At 37.5% G+C, this 14982-nt stretch overlaps 1 protein-coding gene across 1 annotated transcript; it reads right to left on the bottom strand.

The window, feature by feature from the left end:
* Window positions 1-5466: 5466 nt before the first annotated feature.
* On the bottom strand, window positions 5467-14831 carry LOC128510357 (translocon-associated protein subunit delta-like). The gene is made up of 6 exons (XM_053482581.1): window positions 14813-14831; window positions 12692-12810; window positions 12529-12603; window positions 11322-11411; window positions 10927-10992; window positions 5467-7013 (listed from the first exon to the last, which is right to left on the bottom strand). The coding sequence occupies exons 1-6, from the start codon at window positions 14829-14831 to the stop codon at window positions 6909-6911; spliced, it is 474 nt and encodes a 157-aa protein (XP_053338556.1). The 3' UTR covers window positions 5467-6908.
* Window positions 14832-14982: the final 151 nt, after the last annotated feature.

Genomic DNA, 14982 nt, shown 5'->3' with positions numbered 1-14982 from the left:
GAGCAATCTATTAATTTTATTTACATAATATTGTTTTATTGACAATGTAATTTATTAAAGTGCAATGAACATTTGTAAACGTTATGTTATTTTATATTGTTATATTATTTGTGAATTTCCTGACATTACTCCCTTGTGTTACAAACAATAATAAAAAAATGATAATAAAATATGTTTTTGAAAAAATAAAAAGACCAAATCATTTTTATCTGAAATCATACCGGTGCAGTACAGGTTACTGTTCCTTCAAAGATTCTTTAATAGTACTTTTTGTTTTTTAACAAGTTATTATACACCTACAATAGAAACCCCACAAAGTGTCTTAATGCTGCAGCTGAAATATCCCTCAGACAACGCAAATTTTCTTATAGTCCATTTATTTCACTCCTTCTTCAACTGCACCCACCCGACCTACCACCCCACCATAGAACAGCAGAGCTGAGCAACAAGCTGGGCATGGGCTATCTTCTCATATAAGGTCACAGTAGGAGAAAATATTCCATAGGCCCATACAAACACAGAAAAAGAACAAAAAGAAGAGATTTTAAATTAAATTTATATTAATTTTGTATTTACACACTGGAGGCCTGTCTGAAAGTCTAAAATGAGTAAAAAGTGAATTTTGAATAATTTGTTCCCTTTATGCAGGACAGTGGCTTAGTGGTTAGCACTGTCGCCTTGTACCTTCAGGCTCTGGGTTCGATTCCCGACCAAGTTCCATTCCGGCCTGTGTGCTTGGAGATTGCATCCAAGAAATGCAAATTAGGCTAATTGGCATTCCCAAATTGCCCATAGTGTGAATGAGTATGTGTGAGTGTGTGTGTGTGTGCCCTGCGATAGATTGGCACCCTGTCCTGGGTGTACCGCGCCTCGTGCCCATTAGGCTCTCAGCCGCCTGCGACTCTGTGTACAGGATTAAGCTATATAGACGGTGAGTGAGTGAGTGAGTGAATGATCCTCTTTAAAACACTGTAAGTAATGTACAGTATACACACCAAGCACGCCCCTCTGGGAACTCATGCAACATGCAGAACATGCAAACTCCAAGCACACAGGCCTGAATAGAACTTGTTGCTCACCACCATAGTCGGAATGTTTATATATTTGCTTATTTATGGAGGTATTTAGCCAAAATCAGACAATCATGTGGTAGCAGCACAATGCACACAATCGTCCAGGAAATGAAGAGCTGCATTTAATATTCACATGTAATATCAGAATGGGGAAAATACAAGACCTTGACTGTGGTATGATTGTTGATGCCAGACGTGTTTGAGTATTTTAGAAACATGGTTTCTTGGGATTTGTATGCCCACAAATCCCTACTGTTTACACAAGATTGTGAAAAACTAAAATCAAGCTTTTAGTATGCAGCATCTAGCAAGGGGAAAATGTCCAGATTGGTTTGAGCTGACAGAAAAGCTACACAAACTTAAATAATCACTTTTTGTGGTGAGTGAAAAGGAACCCCCCAAAAAACACAACATTTTAAGACTACATCGAGTTTAATACTGCCAGCCAAGGACAAGAATATAATCCTGCACTGGGCAGTTAGATGGATAAAATGCCACCAGATTAATTTTGATTTCTGCTACAACAGGCAGAACCAAGTGTCAGAATTTGGTGTGAAAGGCATGAATCCATAAACTGCCTTGTGTCAAGAGCTCTGACTGCTCCTGGTGGTGTAAGAGTCTGGGGAAACTTTTTTGGAATTAATTGCTCTCGATTTAACCAACCCAGCGTCATTTTGAATGACGCAGGCTACCTGAGTATTGCTGCTGACCACATGCATATTCTTTATTTTAAAAAAAAAGTATTTATCTTACCTCCTGTAGAACAATGTGTCACATCACGAAGCACAAACTGGTTTCATGATTGAGTTCAGTGTACGACAATGGCCTTTCCAGACAGTAGATCTGAGTCTGATGTGGTAGAACATCAGGATGTATATGTGCAATAGTATCAGTGAGGCTATTCATAATGTTTAAGGGTTTTACCTTTTGCAAAAGATTATTGGAAACCATACAGTAGGTGCTTCTAATGAAGTAAATGTATATTGATAGCTAGATGAAGAGGTAGATGGCACCAGTTTCTGTAATTTGGATTTGGGTTTTTCATAAGTAAACTAAGAACCACTGCCCTTCCTGGGACTCTGTGTCCCCATATGGAGATATTACTTTTTGCTTATGCTGCGCCTTATATTTTACTCTGTCTAGACCTGTTGTCGTCATTAGTACACTTTATAGCATCATCTAATAGTAGCAAAAGCACAATACACTTATTAGTAGAAACACAAGAGGCTGTCAAACACATTTTCTCATTTAAAGACAATGCTTTTAAAAAGATTTTACATGCATCAGATCCTATTAATCCCAAATATATAGTAAAAATTAATAATGTATGCAAACTTAAAGCACTTAAACTTAAATGTAAAGCTCACTTTAATTTAAAGAGGTTAAAAATATGACTTACAAGCTCACTTCAAATGCAGATTACGTTTACAGTGTGAACATATACAAAGTTTACCAGTTTATGAATGAGTCTTTATGTGAACGCAATACACAAAATATTGCCATTAGTGTGCAAATTGTTGATTATTGAATAGTCTTTCTAGGCGCTCTCATGCACAAGTACCATCTTGTGCATAAGAGCGCCAAAAAGGTGACTTATGACGCAGAACTGCAATAAATACTGCTGTAAAACAGACATATTTCTCTGAAATCTTTTTACCAAGTCAGCACTGGTTCTATGAATCCCTGGAAGTCATTTCAGCTTCATATGCAAAAGGCAAAAGAAGCTAGTTCAACATTTTGTCAAATACCTTGATTTCTTCTTCTTCTTTTTTTTTTTTTTTTTTTTTTTAAATAAATAAGTATTTTAAGTAAAACTCTTGATTGAAATGTGTTGATCATGCCCAGCTGTGTGTTTTGTATTATCCATTTGGCACCGTGCATAAACCAAACTGTTGGAGAGTCCTGGTCTAGGTGTCCAATTGCTGGAATGAGGTGTCAATCAGCTCCCCTACATAGGAATCAGTTTCTGTCTATTTGAAAGATGTTTTCCAATGCTAGCACTTAGCCACATTCATGTGTCCTAGCTTGACATGCTAGTGATTGAGCTTTCCAAAATCTACCTTGAGCTGTCCAAGCTTTAAATCATTGAATGGAACAAATGGAAACCTGACTTTGGTCCTCTAATGTACTGTATGTGGGTGGACTCCATCCAAAGCAGCATGCAGGACAGCGAAAGTAAACTCCCAAAACTCCTTATCTCTTTTGTGTTCTCCTCACCAGCTGCTTATGTTTAAGACATAAACCACTGCCATAGCGGTTTGGACATAGGCATGATGAAAGCCACACACAACCAGTCACACATTTTTTCCTCACTATAACTAGGTTTAACACTTATTACTGTGGCAGCATGACGCTTATTAAACCACCAACAGACTTTGGTTTTGGTATCAATAACCTAATTGTCACTTTATATAAATTCCATGAAGATGCTCTAAAACCCAGAGATTTCCTCTGAGGCTAAATGTGACAACATGATGCAAATTGTTAAACATTCCTACTTTTATGCACAAATGAATAAATTGCGCATTACGCTCTCTGGAAATTTCTTCAAAGGATTTGAAAAGGCTGCTAGCTTGTCAAAGGGTAATACTTGTATAATTTTTAAAGGGCATGCTTTTGCTTTATAACAATTACAGTTCAGACACAACTTGAAAAAAATTTAAATGTGAAATGAAGTCAGAGTAAATAAGTGAAATAAAGGGATCCAGACATAGCTCAATCCTTTGGGAAATTCAAAATGGCAATTATTGTGTTTGACAAACAGTTTAAAAATATGTCAGTGCCCAATTATGCTGTTATACTCTGGTACAATAACTCATAACTCAGCTATAAGTTACGGTTATTCAGTCTGTCAGTTAGTCAATTAAATACTAATTGAAGAGAATACTGGCGATACTTGGGAAGCTTTATAATTTTATATGAAATTGTTTGTAATTAAAAAAAAAATTATATAACTAGAATTATGCTTAATAGTAGAAATATTATCTTAATTATGTAGAATACTGTAATTACCATTAATGCTAGTGTGCATTTTTTGCTATTAAAAGTTTTTTTAATAAAAAGACTCAGATAGTCTGTGAGCTGAGCTTAAAAATGCATTTATTTGGTATCATTTTTAAAGCCAATTTTTTTCTCTCTCCCTCACTTACTCACTCACTCACCGTCTATACCGCTTTATCTTATATACAGTTAGGCCCAAAAATAATTGGAGAGCGACACAATCGTCATGATTTGGGCTTTGCATGCCATCACATTGGATTTGAAATGAAACAACTACAACAGAATTAAAGTGCAGACTTTAAGGTTTAATTCAAGGGGTTGAACAAAAATATACAATTAAACATGTAGGAATTGTAGCTATTTTTATACAAACACTCCACATTTCAGGGGCTCAAAAGTAATTGGACAAATAAACATAACCCTAAGTAAAATGTTACTTTTTATTATTTGGTTGAGAATCCTTTGCAGGCAATGACTGCCTGAAGTGTGGAACCCATGGACATCACTAAACGCTGGATTTCCTCCTTGGTGATGCTTTGCCAGGCCTTTACTGCAGCTGTCTTCAGTTGTTGCTTGTTTGTGGGTATTTCTGCCTTAAGTCTTGTCTTGAGCAAGTGAAATGCATGCTCGATTGGGTTGAGATCTGGTGATTGACTCGGCCATTGCAGAATATTCCACTTCTTTGCTTTAAAAAACGCCTGGGTTGCTTTTGCAGTATGTTTTGGATCATTGTGCATCTGTACTGTGAAATGCCGTCCAATCAACTTTGCTGCATTTGGCTAAATCTGAGCAGAAAGTACATCTCTATACACTTTAGAATTTATCCGGCTGCTTCTGTCTTTTGTCACATCATCAATAAACACAAGTGATCTTATAGTAAAAAGCAATTTAGGAGATATTTGGTTACACCCATACTTCTTAACTATATTCAACTCTTACATAATCTGTATACCACTACAGGGTCACAGGAGGACTGGAGCCTATCCCCAGGGACTTAGGGCACTTGTGTGTCTTTAGCCTGAGGGATGAAAACAGTATCTGGAAAAGACCCACCAAGCACAGGGAGAACCTGCATTCACGCAGACATTTTAGGCTGGAATCGAACAATTGACCCTGAAGGTGCGAGGCCACATTGTTAATCAATATGCCAGTGTGCCACCTCATATTTCACTTGTTTATTCTGGTGGGTGTATATCATTCCCTCTGCCAGACATTAGTTTTAAACAAGGATGTAATAATTAGCATTTTTCAGTATACTTGAAACAAGCTGAACAGGACATTGTATGTGAAGACGTTGCTGCATGGAAAAGGATACATGGAAATGTACAAGGACTGGATAGAGTACACCTCAGTGAAATGAAGGGAACAGGGAAGTTATTAAATTTGTGAAATTGATGCTTTATTTTAGGATGACATGACACAAAGCTAAAAGATCTCCAAATTAGTCTAATTAAATTACTGTAAGTTATTTGCTATTCTCCACTGGCAGGATTTTACTTAACCCAGTTAAAAAATACAAAATAAATAAAAATACAGACTGCACACAATTAACTGTAGTGAAAAATGCTGGTCTGCCCCCTTGTGTCCAAACCCAAGTATAAACCCAAGTCCACTTTAATAGGAACCCCTATACACCTTGTGAAATATGTGCTAATCACATCCAATCAGCCAATTAAGTGGCAGCAGGAGCAGCACAGTGACTAAAATCAAGCAAATACAAGCTAAGAGCTTAAGTTAATGTTCACCTTTAAAGATAAAAAGTTAATTAAAAAAATATTGATTTTCATTTTATACCACTGTGTAAAGACTAACGATTGCTGCGTGTGTAAATCCGAGAAGTTCACATTTACACGCAATACTCAAATGTGTCCATTGGGTACCAATGACCATGCCACCTGTTCTCATTAGTCTGATGTGAACATTACCATAAGCTCTTGAGCTGTAACTGCATTGTGCTGCTTCCAATCGATTGTCTAACTGGATAAATGAGGTGTTTCTAATAAAGTGAACAGAAAGTGGACAGATACAATTAAAACATCAAAACAAAAAAGAACAGATTTTTAGCTAAAATGTATAAATTGTATTAATAATTGTATTTTTTCGTAATATAAATGTAAAAGATTGCCTTTTTGTTCAATCCCATCAGTGCATTCCTTATTATTTGTTAGTAAACCTGCTTGTATTTACATCTGAGCAGTATTAAGACAAATCCTAATCCAGTACAGTATTCACCGATTGTTATTAAATTCAAGTTTTTAAGTCAGTCAAAGTATACCTTTAACAACAAACCTAATAAATAAACATGACATTGGTCTATTTTCTGAAATATACATCCCAAATCTGCCTCTTAAGCTTTTTTAAGACTACCACATACTTACAAATCAAGTACAAAAAGAATGAGAGTGTAAGGATATAGGAGGTAGTATCAAAAGGTTTTGTATCACGGCAACAGATGGCAGCACACACAGTCAACTGCAAATTTATCATGGACAGCAAGTTGAAACAAAGAGCGAGTGTGAAATTCTGTGTGAAATTGGGCAAATCCGCCAGACAGATGTTTGACATGAATGCTGCAATGGGTCGTTCACCATGTTTTGAGTGGCACAAGTGCTTCAAGAGTGAAAGAAGGTCTCTGGAAGACGATGAGAGTTCAGGAAGACCTTCAACAAGCCACACCAACCTTAATAGTAATTAATACGTAATAAAGTACTTTCTTGTAAACAGAGCTAATCTTGAAACTTTTTGATACCACCTTGTGTAGGGACCAAATATGGAGGTACATGATACAGCATGAACGTGATCATATAGAGTAATGCATGTTGAGTGTTTTTATCTTCATGCTTGAATTATGCTCTTGGCGCTGAAAGCAAAGTAATAGACCAAGATGCCAATAACAGCAGCCAGGACCTCAGTAGACACCCAAGGACCGTTCCAAGCTCCCTATGGACAAAAGACTCAGATTAAATCACAATTTTTACTTTTATTAAACTGCAATATTGTTCACCAACTACTACCGTCATCAATGTTCATGACAGTTGAAAAAAAATTTTTTTAGAAAAAATGTCTCATAAGGATTCTCTTAATAGACTAATTACAATTAGGAATTATAAACGTTTTAGCTGATATTGTTTTGCATATAATGGTAACCTCGGCAGCCTATTTGTCTATATTAGCTTTGCTATTCATACCAGCCAGGCTCCTTACAGTACATGCTTTCTAATAAATTATTTTAAAATTTGGGTCTCCATGATTCCTTCAGTGAACACCAGATCGGTTCTGTGCAAGAAGGTCTTTACACAAGACCCTTGTATGGCAAATCAATAAACATAAATAATAAACATAGCAGCAGGTTATTTTAAATAGTTAAAAACATATTTTTCTGAACCTGGTCTTAGTATCCAGGAACAGTTTATCTCTTTTGCACAATATTCATTACTTTTTGCACTAATTCCTCAATTCTTGCTGCTATGTTTACTACCTCAACACCATATTTTATGTTCTGATATGTCGTTGTCGCACTGTCACTTGTTGTTGCTCGTTTGCACATTTGCATGTGCACTTTATGTTGTCGGTTGTCTGTAAAACCTGTAGATAGTCTTCCTTAGTTAGTTAGTTTTGGTTCTTCCTTGTCTTTCGGCTGTTCCCTTTCAGGGGTCGCCACAGCGAATCATTTGCCTCCATTGCTGGTCTCACCACTGTCCTGTACACCTTTCCTTTCATTTTCGCACAACACACCTGACACTTTTCTCCACCAATTTCAACCTGCCTGTACCCGCCTCTTCCCCCTCTTTTGAACACTCTCCGTTGCTCTGGACCGTTGACCCTAAGTACTTAAAATCCTGTACCTTCTTTACCTCTGCTCCCTGTAGCCTCACCGATCCTCTTGGGTTCCTCTCATTCACACATGTATTCCGTCTTGCTGCGGCTAACCTTCATCCCTCTGCTTTCCAGAGCATACCTCCACCACTCCAAATTTTTCTCCACCTGTTCCCTGCTCTCACTACAAAGCACAATGTCATCTGCAAACATCATAGTCCATGGAGACTCCTGTCTTACCTCATCTGTCATCCTGTCCATCACCAGAGCAAACAAAAAGGGGCTTAGAGCCGATCCTTGATGCAGACCCACCTCCACCTTGAACTCTTGTGTCACACCTACAGCACATCTCACCACTGTCTTACAGCTCTAATACATGTCCTGCACCACTCTAACAAACTTCTCTGCCACTCCAGACCTTCTCATACAATACCACAGCTCCTCTCTTGGCACCCTGTCATACGCTTTCTCTAAATCTACAAAGACACAATGCAACTCCCTGTTACCTTCTCTGTACTTCTCCGCCAGCATCCTCAAAGCAAATACTGCATCTGATGTAATCTTTCTAGGCATAAAACCATATTGCTGCTCACAAATGCTCACCTCTGCCCTTAACCTGGCTTCCACTACTCTTTCCCACAGCTTCATTGTATGGCTCATTAGCTTTATACCTCTATATCTGCCACAGCTTTGCACATCTCCCTTGTTCTTAAAAATTGGCACCAATACACTTCTCCTCCATTCCTCTGGAATCCTCTCACTCTCCAAGATCTTGTTAAAACAAACTAGTCAGAAACTCTACTGCCACCTCTTCTAAGCACTTCCATACCTCCACAGGTATGTCATCAGGACCAACAGCCTTTCCACTCCTCATCCTCTTCAATGCCCTTCTCACCTCACTTCTACTAATATTTGCTACTTCCTGTTCCACAACAGTCACCTCTTCTACTCTTTGTTCTCTTTCGTTTTCCTCATTCATCAACTCCTTAAAATACTCCTTCCATCTTCCCATCACCTTCCTGACATCTGTCAGTACATTTCCATCTCTATCTTTAATCACTTTAACCTGCTGCACATCCTTTCCATCTCTATCTCTCTGCCTTGCCAACCTGTAAGATCCACCTCTCCCTCCTTACTGTCTAGCCTAGCATACAAGTTCTCATATGCTCTTTGTTTGGCCTTTGCCACCTCTACCTTCACCTTACTCTGCATCTCCCTGTACTCCTGTCTACTCTCTTTAGTCCTCTCAGTGTCCCACTTCTTCTTAGCTAGCCTCTTTCCCTGTATACACTCCTGGACTTCCTCATTCCACCACCAAGTCTCCTTGTCCATTTTCCCCTTACTTGATGATACACCAAGTACCCTCCTACCTGTCTCCCTGATCCCATTGGCTGTAGTTGTCCAGTCAACTGCAAGCACCTCCTGACCACCCAGAGCCTGTCTCAACTCCTTACTAAAGACTACACAACATTCTTCCTTTCTCAGCTTCCACCACTTTGTCCTCTGCTCTGCCTTTGTCCTCTTCACCTTCCTCACCACCAGGGTTATTTTACACACCACCATTCTGTGTTGTCTGGCTACACTCTCTCCTACCAGCACTTTGCAGTCACTGATCTCTTTCAGATTACAACGTCGACACAAGATGTAGTCAACCTAAGTGCTTCTGCCTCCACTCTTATACAGTATGTCACCCTATGTTCCTGCCTCTTCTGGAAGAAAGTATTTACTACTGCCATTTCCATCCTCTTTGCAAAGTCCACCACCATCTGTCCTTCTACATTCCTGTCCTGAAGACCAAACCTGCCCATCACATTTTCATCACCTCTGTTCCCTTCCCCAACATGTCCATTGAAGTCTGCACCAATCACCACTCTCTCACCTCTGGGGATGCTCTGCATCACTTCATCCAACTCACTCCAGAATTTCTCCTTCTCTTTTAACTCACATCCTACCTGTGGTGCATAACCACTAACAACATTGAACAACATTATCCCTTCAATTTCCAGCTCCAGACTCATCACCCTATCTGATACTCTCTTCACCTCTAGAACATTCCTTACAAACTCCTTTTTCAGAATAATTCCTACTTCATTTCTTTTCCTATCCACACCATAGTAAAAAAAATTTGAACCCTGATCCTAAGCTTCTGGCCTTGCTACCTTTCCACCTGGTCTCCTGGACACACAGTATATCCACCTTCCTTCTCTGCATCATATCAACCAACTCTCTTCCCTTTCCTGTCATGGTCCCAACATTTAAAGTCCCCAATAATCACCCTATTATAAACTCTTGCCTTTCCTCTTCTCTTTCTGCTTTTGAACACGCCTTCCTCCTCTCCTTCTTCGACCAACAGTAGCCCAATTTCCACCGGCATCCTGTAGGTCAACAACACCGGTGGCGGTCGTTGTTAACCCGGGCCACGACCGATCCGGTACGGGATTTATATTCGTGATTCGTATCACTGATTTGGCAAATGTTTTACGTCGGATGCCCTTCCTGATACAACCCTCTGCATTTATCTAGACTTGGGACTGGCACAAGAAGACACTGGATTGCGCCCCCCCGCCTTTGCATTAGTTAGTTAGTTTTGGTTAGTTTTTGTTAATTTATGTTGTAATTTATGTTAGGTCCATCTGTCTTGTCTCTGCTAGCCAGCTAACTAGGCCTCTTAGTTAGCTAGTTTAGCTTCTCTGTTAATTTATGTTGTAAGTTTATGTTGCACGTAGCACCTTGGTCCTCGAGGAATGTTGTTTCGTTTCACTGTGTACTAACTGTATATGGTTGAAGTGACAATAAAGCCTACTTGAACTTGAACAGTTCTCTCACCTTTGTGTAAAACATCACATTATGTAAAATAGTTTAAGGGTGATTATTAAAAAAAAAAAAAAGAAGAAGGAGAAAAAAAGTGCATATATTAATTAAAAAACATATTTAAAATAAAACTATATGTTTGAGCTCAAAATATTACTTATGTTTGTTCATTTTCATGTATACCATTAATTTTGGAGGGAACAGTTACCATTAGTTTTCTACTCACCCTATGATCTACATTAACAGAGAAAAGGGGCTTGATCGAGTCAACGTCTTCATTGTTTCTCTGCGCCTGAAACAAACACATGTACAAAAGATTGGACGTTAAAATGACACGCTACACTCACATACAGAGATTTATCCCTATTCACCAAAGCTCAAGGTCTTACAGTTGATGTTTATGAGCAGTATGAACATGCAATACTGTTGTTTATTTCACACAGACTTACAATGAAAAACAATGAACCCAAGCACTTGGTTCACGGTTTAAATCAAATTAGGCATTAAAATAGGGGGCACTGACCAAAAAAGTCAGATCAAATTCATGTACATTTCTTTGCATGCACTAAATCAAGCATTTCCTTTTCTGGCTTTTTAAAATGTATAGGATTATTTACTGACCTTGCGCAGCGCACTGTAAGACTCCTCGTCAAAGAATTTGACTTGGTATGTCCCAGAGCTGGCCTGCTTGTGAGGCAGACTCCATGACACCTGATGGAAATGCAAATCAATTCATGTAAATATTAGGGATGAGAAAATGTATTGGCATTAATTATATATTGTGAAACAAAAAGGACAAAACAAAAACGTTGGTCTCACGATATGTACTGTGAGCTCATCATGTTCTACGGTTATTTTTGCCGTTATGACAACAAAACAGATGTGAATAGATGTCAGCAGAGTGTGAAAACTACCTTTTTTATACAATAACAGTCTCCTGTCGTCTCCACACACATTTAAAGATGGCAGTACTGACAGGTGACACTAATAATGCATAAAGTGAATATGCGTCACCTACATTTACGTCAGTAAATAAAATTTGTAAAAATAAAACAAATTAACCTGCACTTTAACTTTAAAAAGAATCATAGCTGATGTGAAGGAGACGATAGAAAGGAGAGGAGGTTTTTCAAAACACAGATGAAGTTAACTCGCTATCCAAGGTTTTACTGTATTTGTCATTTCTAAAAGTTGCTTAAAAGCCAGAGTGCAGATAATTTTTGACTCATCATCATAGATTTTTTTTTTGTGTTAAGGTATAATTAGCAATAAACCATATATTTGTACTGAGCATAGGTTCTGTATAATATATGTTTGAAAATAGGAAAACACTTTATGCACACCCTGTATAGTATAAAATAAAGAAGTGTTACTTCCTACTACTGATTTAAATGTACACTTAATCCCTTTCTTTTGTGACTGAAACCATCATTGTTTTACTAATTTCTCTTTTGACTTCTCACTCATTGCTGCCACCATTCAAAGTCAGGGCGTGTGATGAGTTTAAAAAAGCTTGTTTTTTTCTTGTTCCGGCTTAGGTTTGCATGAATTGTGCACTCAGTGATTTTAAACCATTATTCTGCTTTTGCTCTGACGGCACATTTTACCTTAGCGGGAGTCTTTATGCTGTTGTGTGGAGCAATAAAATCAACACTGCTCTACCTAATGGTTTCTGAATGTAATTATCTTACATTACAAGAAATTTCTGCTGGAATGTATATAAAAATCCATGTTGATCCTAAATGAATCAATTTAACAAGGCTATAAATCCCAATGCATAAGAACTGAAAAAAAAAAGAAATAAATAAAATAAAAAGAGTATACTGACCTGGTACTTCCCAACATCCTGACCCCTTGTCACAGGAAACTGTCTCCCATTGACATCAGCATACAAGGCCACACTCTAAAGATAGAAATCAGCCTGGTTAAACTGGTTAACAACTTATAACAGGGTATACAGAAAGGTCCTTAACCTGATGATGGCTACCTACCTGTACTCCGTTCGCACATGACAAACTGAGCTCCACAATGAAGACAGATTCGGAAGAGATGACTGCATCATTGGTGGTATATGTTGATGGTGTAATAACTGGGTTCTGACAAGTTTCCCCTATTTACAGAACGAAGAGAGGAAGCAGAGAAAGTTCAGTAACCTCAGTGATTTAATCTTAGGAGTAAATTAGAAACGCGTTTTAAGACAAAACAGGTCTTCAGTGATGTATAGCAAATTTGTATATGTTTGCATTTAAAGGGGAGAATATTGCTGTTGCTCTAGAATACAGCAGGTGGTGCACTCTAAACTATTCAAATCGCACAGCATTCTGTATGGTTGAAGGTAATTATTCAGTTTGTTTAAAACTGAAACAAAATCTAAAAAAAAAAAACAGAAAATAATGAATCATAATATTTATAAAATTATATTACTAACTGAATCATGATAATTGCCACCTGGGTAGCGTGATAATATCATATAGGGGGCTCTGGTTTCCATTCTAATTCTAATTTTCAAAAATATATATAGTCTTTTGGCTGCTCTCCTTAAGGTGTCGCCACAGCAGACCACACAACTTGGCACAGGTTTTAGGCCGGATGCCATTCCTGATGTAACCCTTCCATTTTATCCGGGCTTGGAACTGGCACTGCATCCAGTGGCTGGGGTTTGGGCATTGGGTGAAAATCTAACATTTGGAGAGAAACCTAACACTGAGCCATCTATGGACATATTAACCTTTACATTATTTTGCAGATGCCCTTATCCAGAGTGAATTTCTTTTTTCCCCTCTCATTAAACCTGAGCAGTTGAGAGTTAAGGGTCTTGCTTAAGGGTCTAAGAGTAGAAGCGGCTGTGGTGGGTTTGAACTTGGGACTTTCTAATCAGTAGTCCAATGCCATTTATTTATTCATATTTCATGCAAACATTTTAAATTATTAAATAATTAATTATCAAGTTAGCTATTTTACTAGTCATAAAGGTATTAAGTTCTTACACTGCGCTGGCTAAAATGAATGAGCATATACACACGTGTATACACACACACACACACACACACATATATATATATATATATATATATATATATATATATATGTGTGTGTGTATATATACATATATATATATATATATATATATATATATATATATATATATGTGTGTGTGTATATATACATATATATATATATATATATATATATATATATATATATATATATATATACATATATATATACACACACACACACACACACATATTAACTACCACTACACATCTAATTGAAGAGTCACATCATTCAGGGATACAAGATTGAATCCTGGGCAGCTAAAAAACTGTCCTCTAACCTCTACAATGTACGTAGGGTTTAATATCAGAAATATGATATATACAAATATACACAAAAAATAAGAAAACATACCGTTGCATAAACAGAAGAAAAACGCAAAAATGAGCAAACTTTTCATGGTTGTTTTAGAGCTATGTTGACGGTCGAACGAGAAAGTCTTTAGCACATCAGAGCCACATCAGCGTAGGGCGCAGGATGATGACGTGTCTTTCCCGGAAGTTGGCGCGTGTATCGTGTGTTTGAATGATATTTTATTACATTTTAAGTGTATGAGTTATTTAGCATATTTACTGTATCTTCATACATAATTTAACAGGTTTTTCTTTGGGCTCTTTAACACTAGTTGCATAGCGCTAATAAAACTGAAGTAAGCTACTAATTGCAGCTTCTTATTAGAAAAATAATAAATGTGTTTTACTAAAGCTACATGCAGGTGGAGACATTCATCACAGATGGAACAGTCCCCAGCCTGCTCAACAAACTCTTAGACTTTATATAATTCTTAAACTTCAGTGGAGTTTTGTTAGACAAGGGGGTCCAGACCCACATGTTATGCTGGATCAAGACCCACATGGCCCTTTCTTGGTTCCGTTTGATATCCTTGCATTAGAGGTTCTAAAGCTTTTCTTTTTGCAGTTTAGTGCAATTTCACAGAGTAGACAAAAAATACTCACCTGGCCTTTATATATATATATATATATATATATATATATATATAATGGCAACGTGAGGAATTTAACAAAACAGGTTTTGCAAAGAATCCTGTCGTATACCTGAGAAATTCACAAACATGGAGACATGTAAGGAACTGTGGACCTAAATTCCAAAAACCTTTTTTTAAATGATGCAAAAATTACATCGTCCAATCATTGTGCAACTTTTTTATCCAAATGAAAACAACACAAATTCATTTGTAAAGTAAACATGTAAAAACGCTTGACCG

The sequence above is a fragment of the Clarias gariepinus genome, chromosome 22 (genome assembly GCF_024256425.1).
Source record: "Clarias gariepinus isolate MV-2021 ecotype Netherlands chromosome 22, CGAR_prim_01v2, whole genome shotgun sequence".
Classification (NCBI taxonomy): domain Eukaryota; kingdom Metazoa; phylum Chordata; class Actinopteri; order Siluriformes; family Clariidae; genus Clarias; species Clarias gariepinus.
Note: the sequence above shows the minus strand (reverse complement) of the source record. Positions and strands in the feature narration are given on the sequence as shown.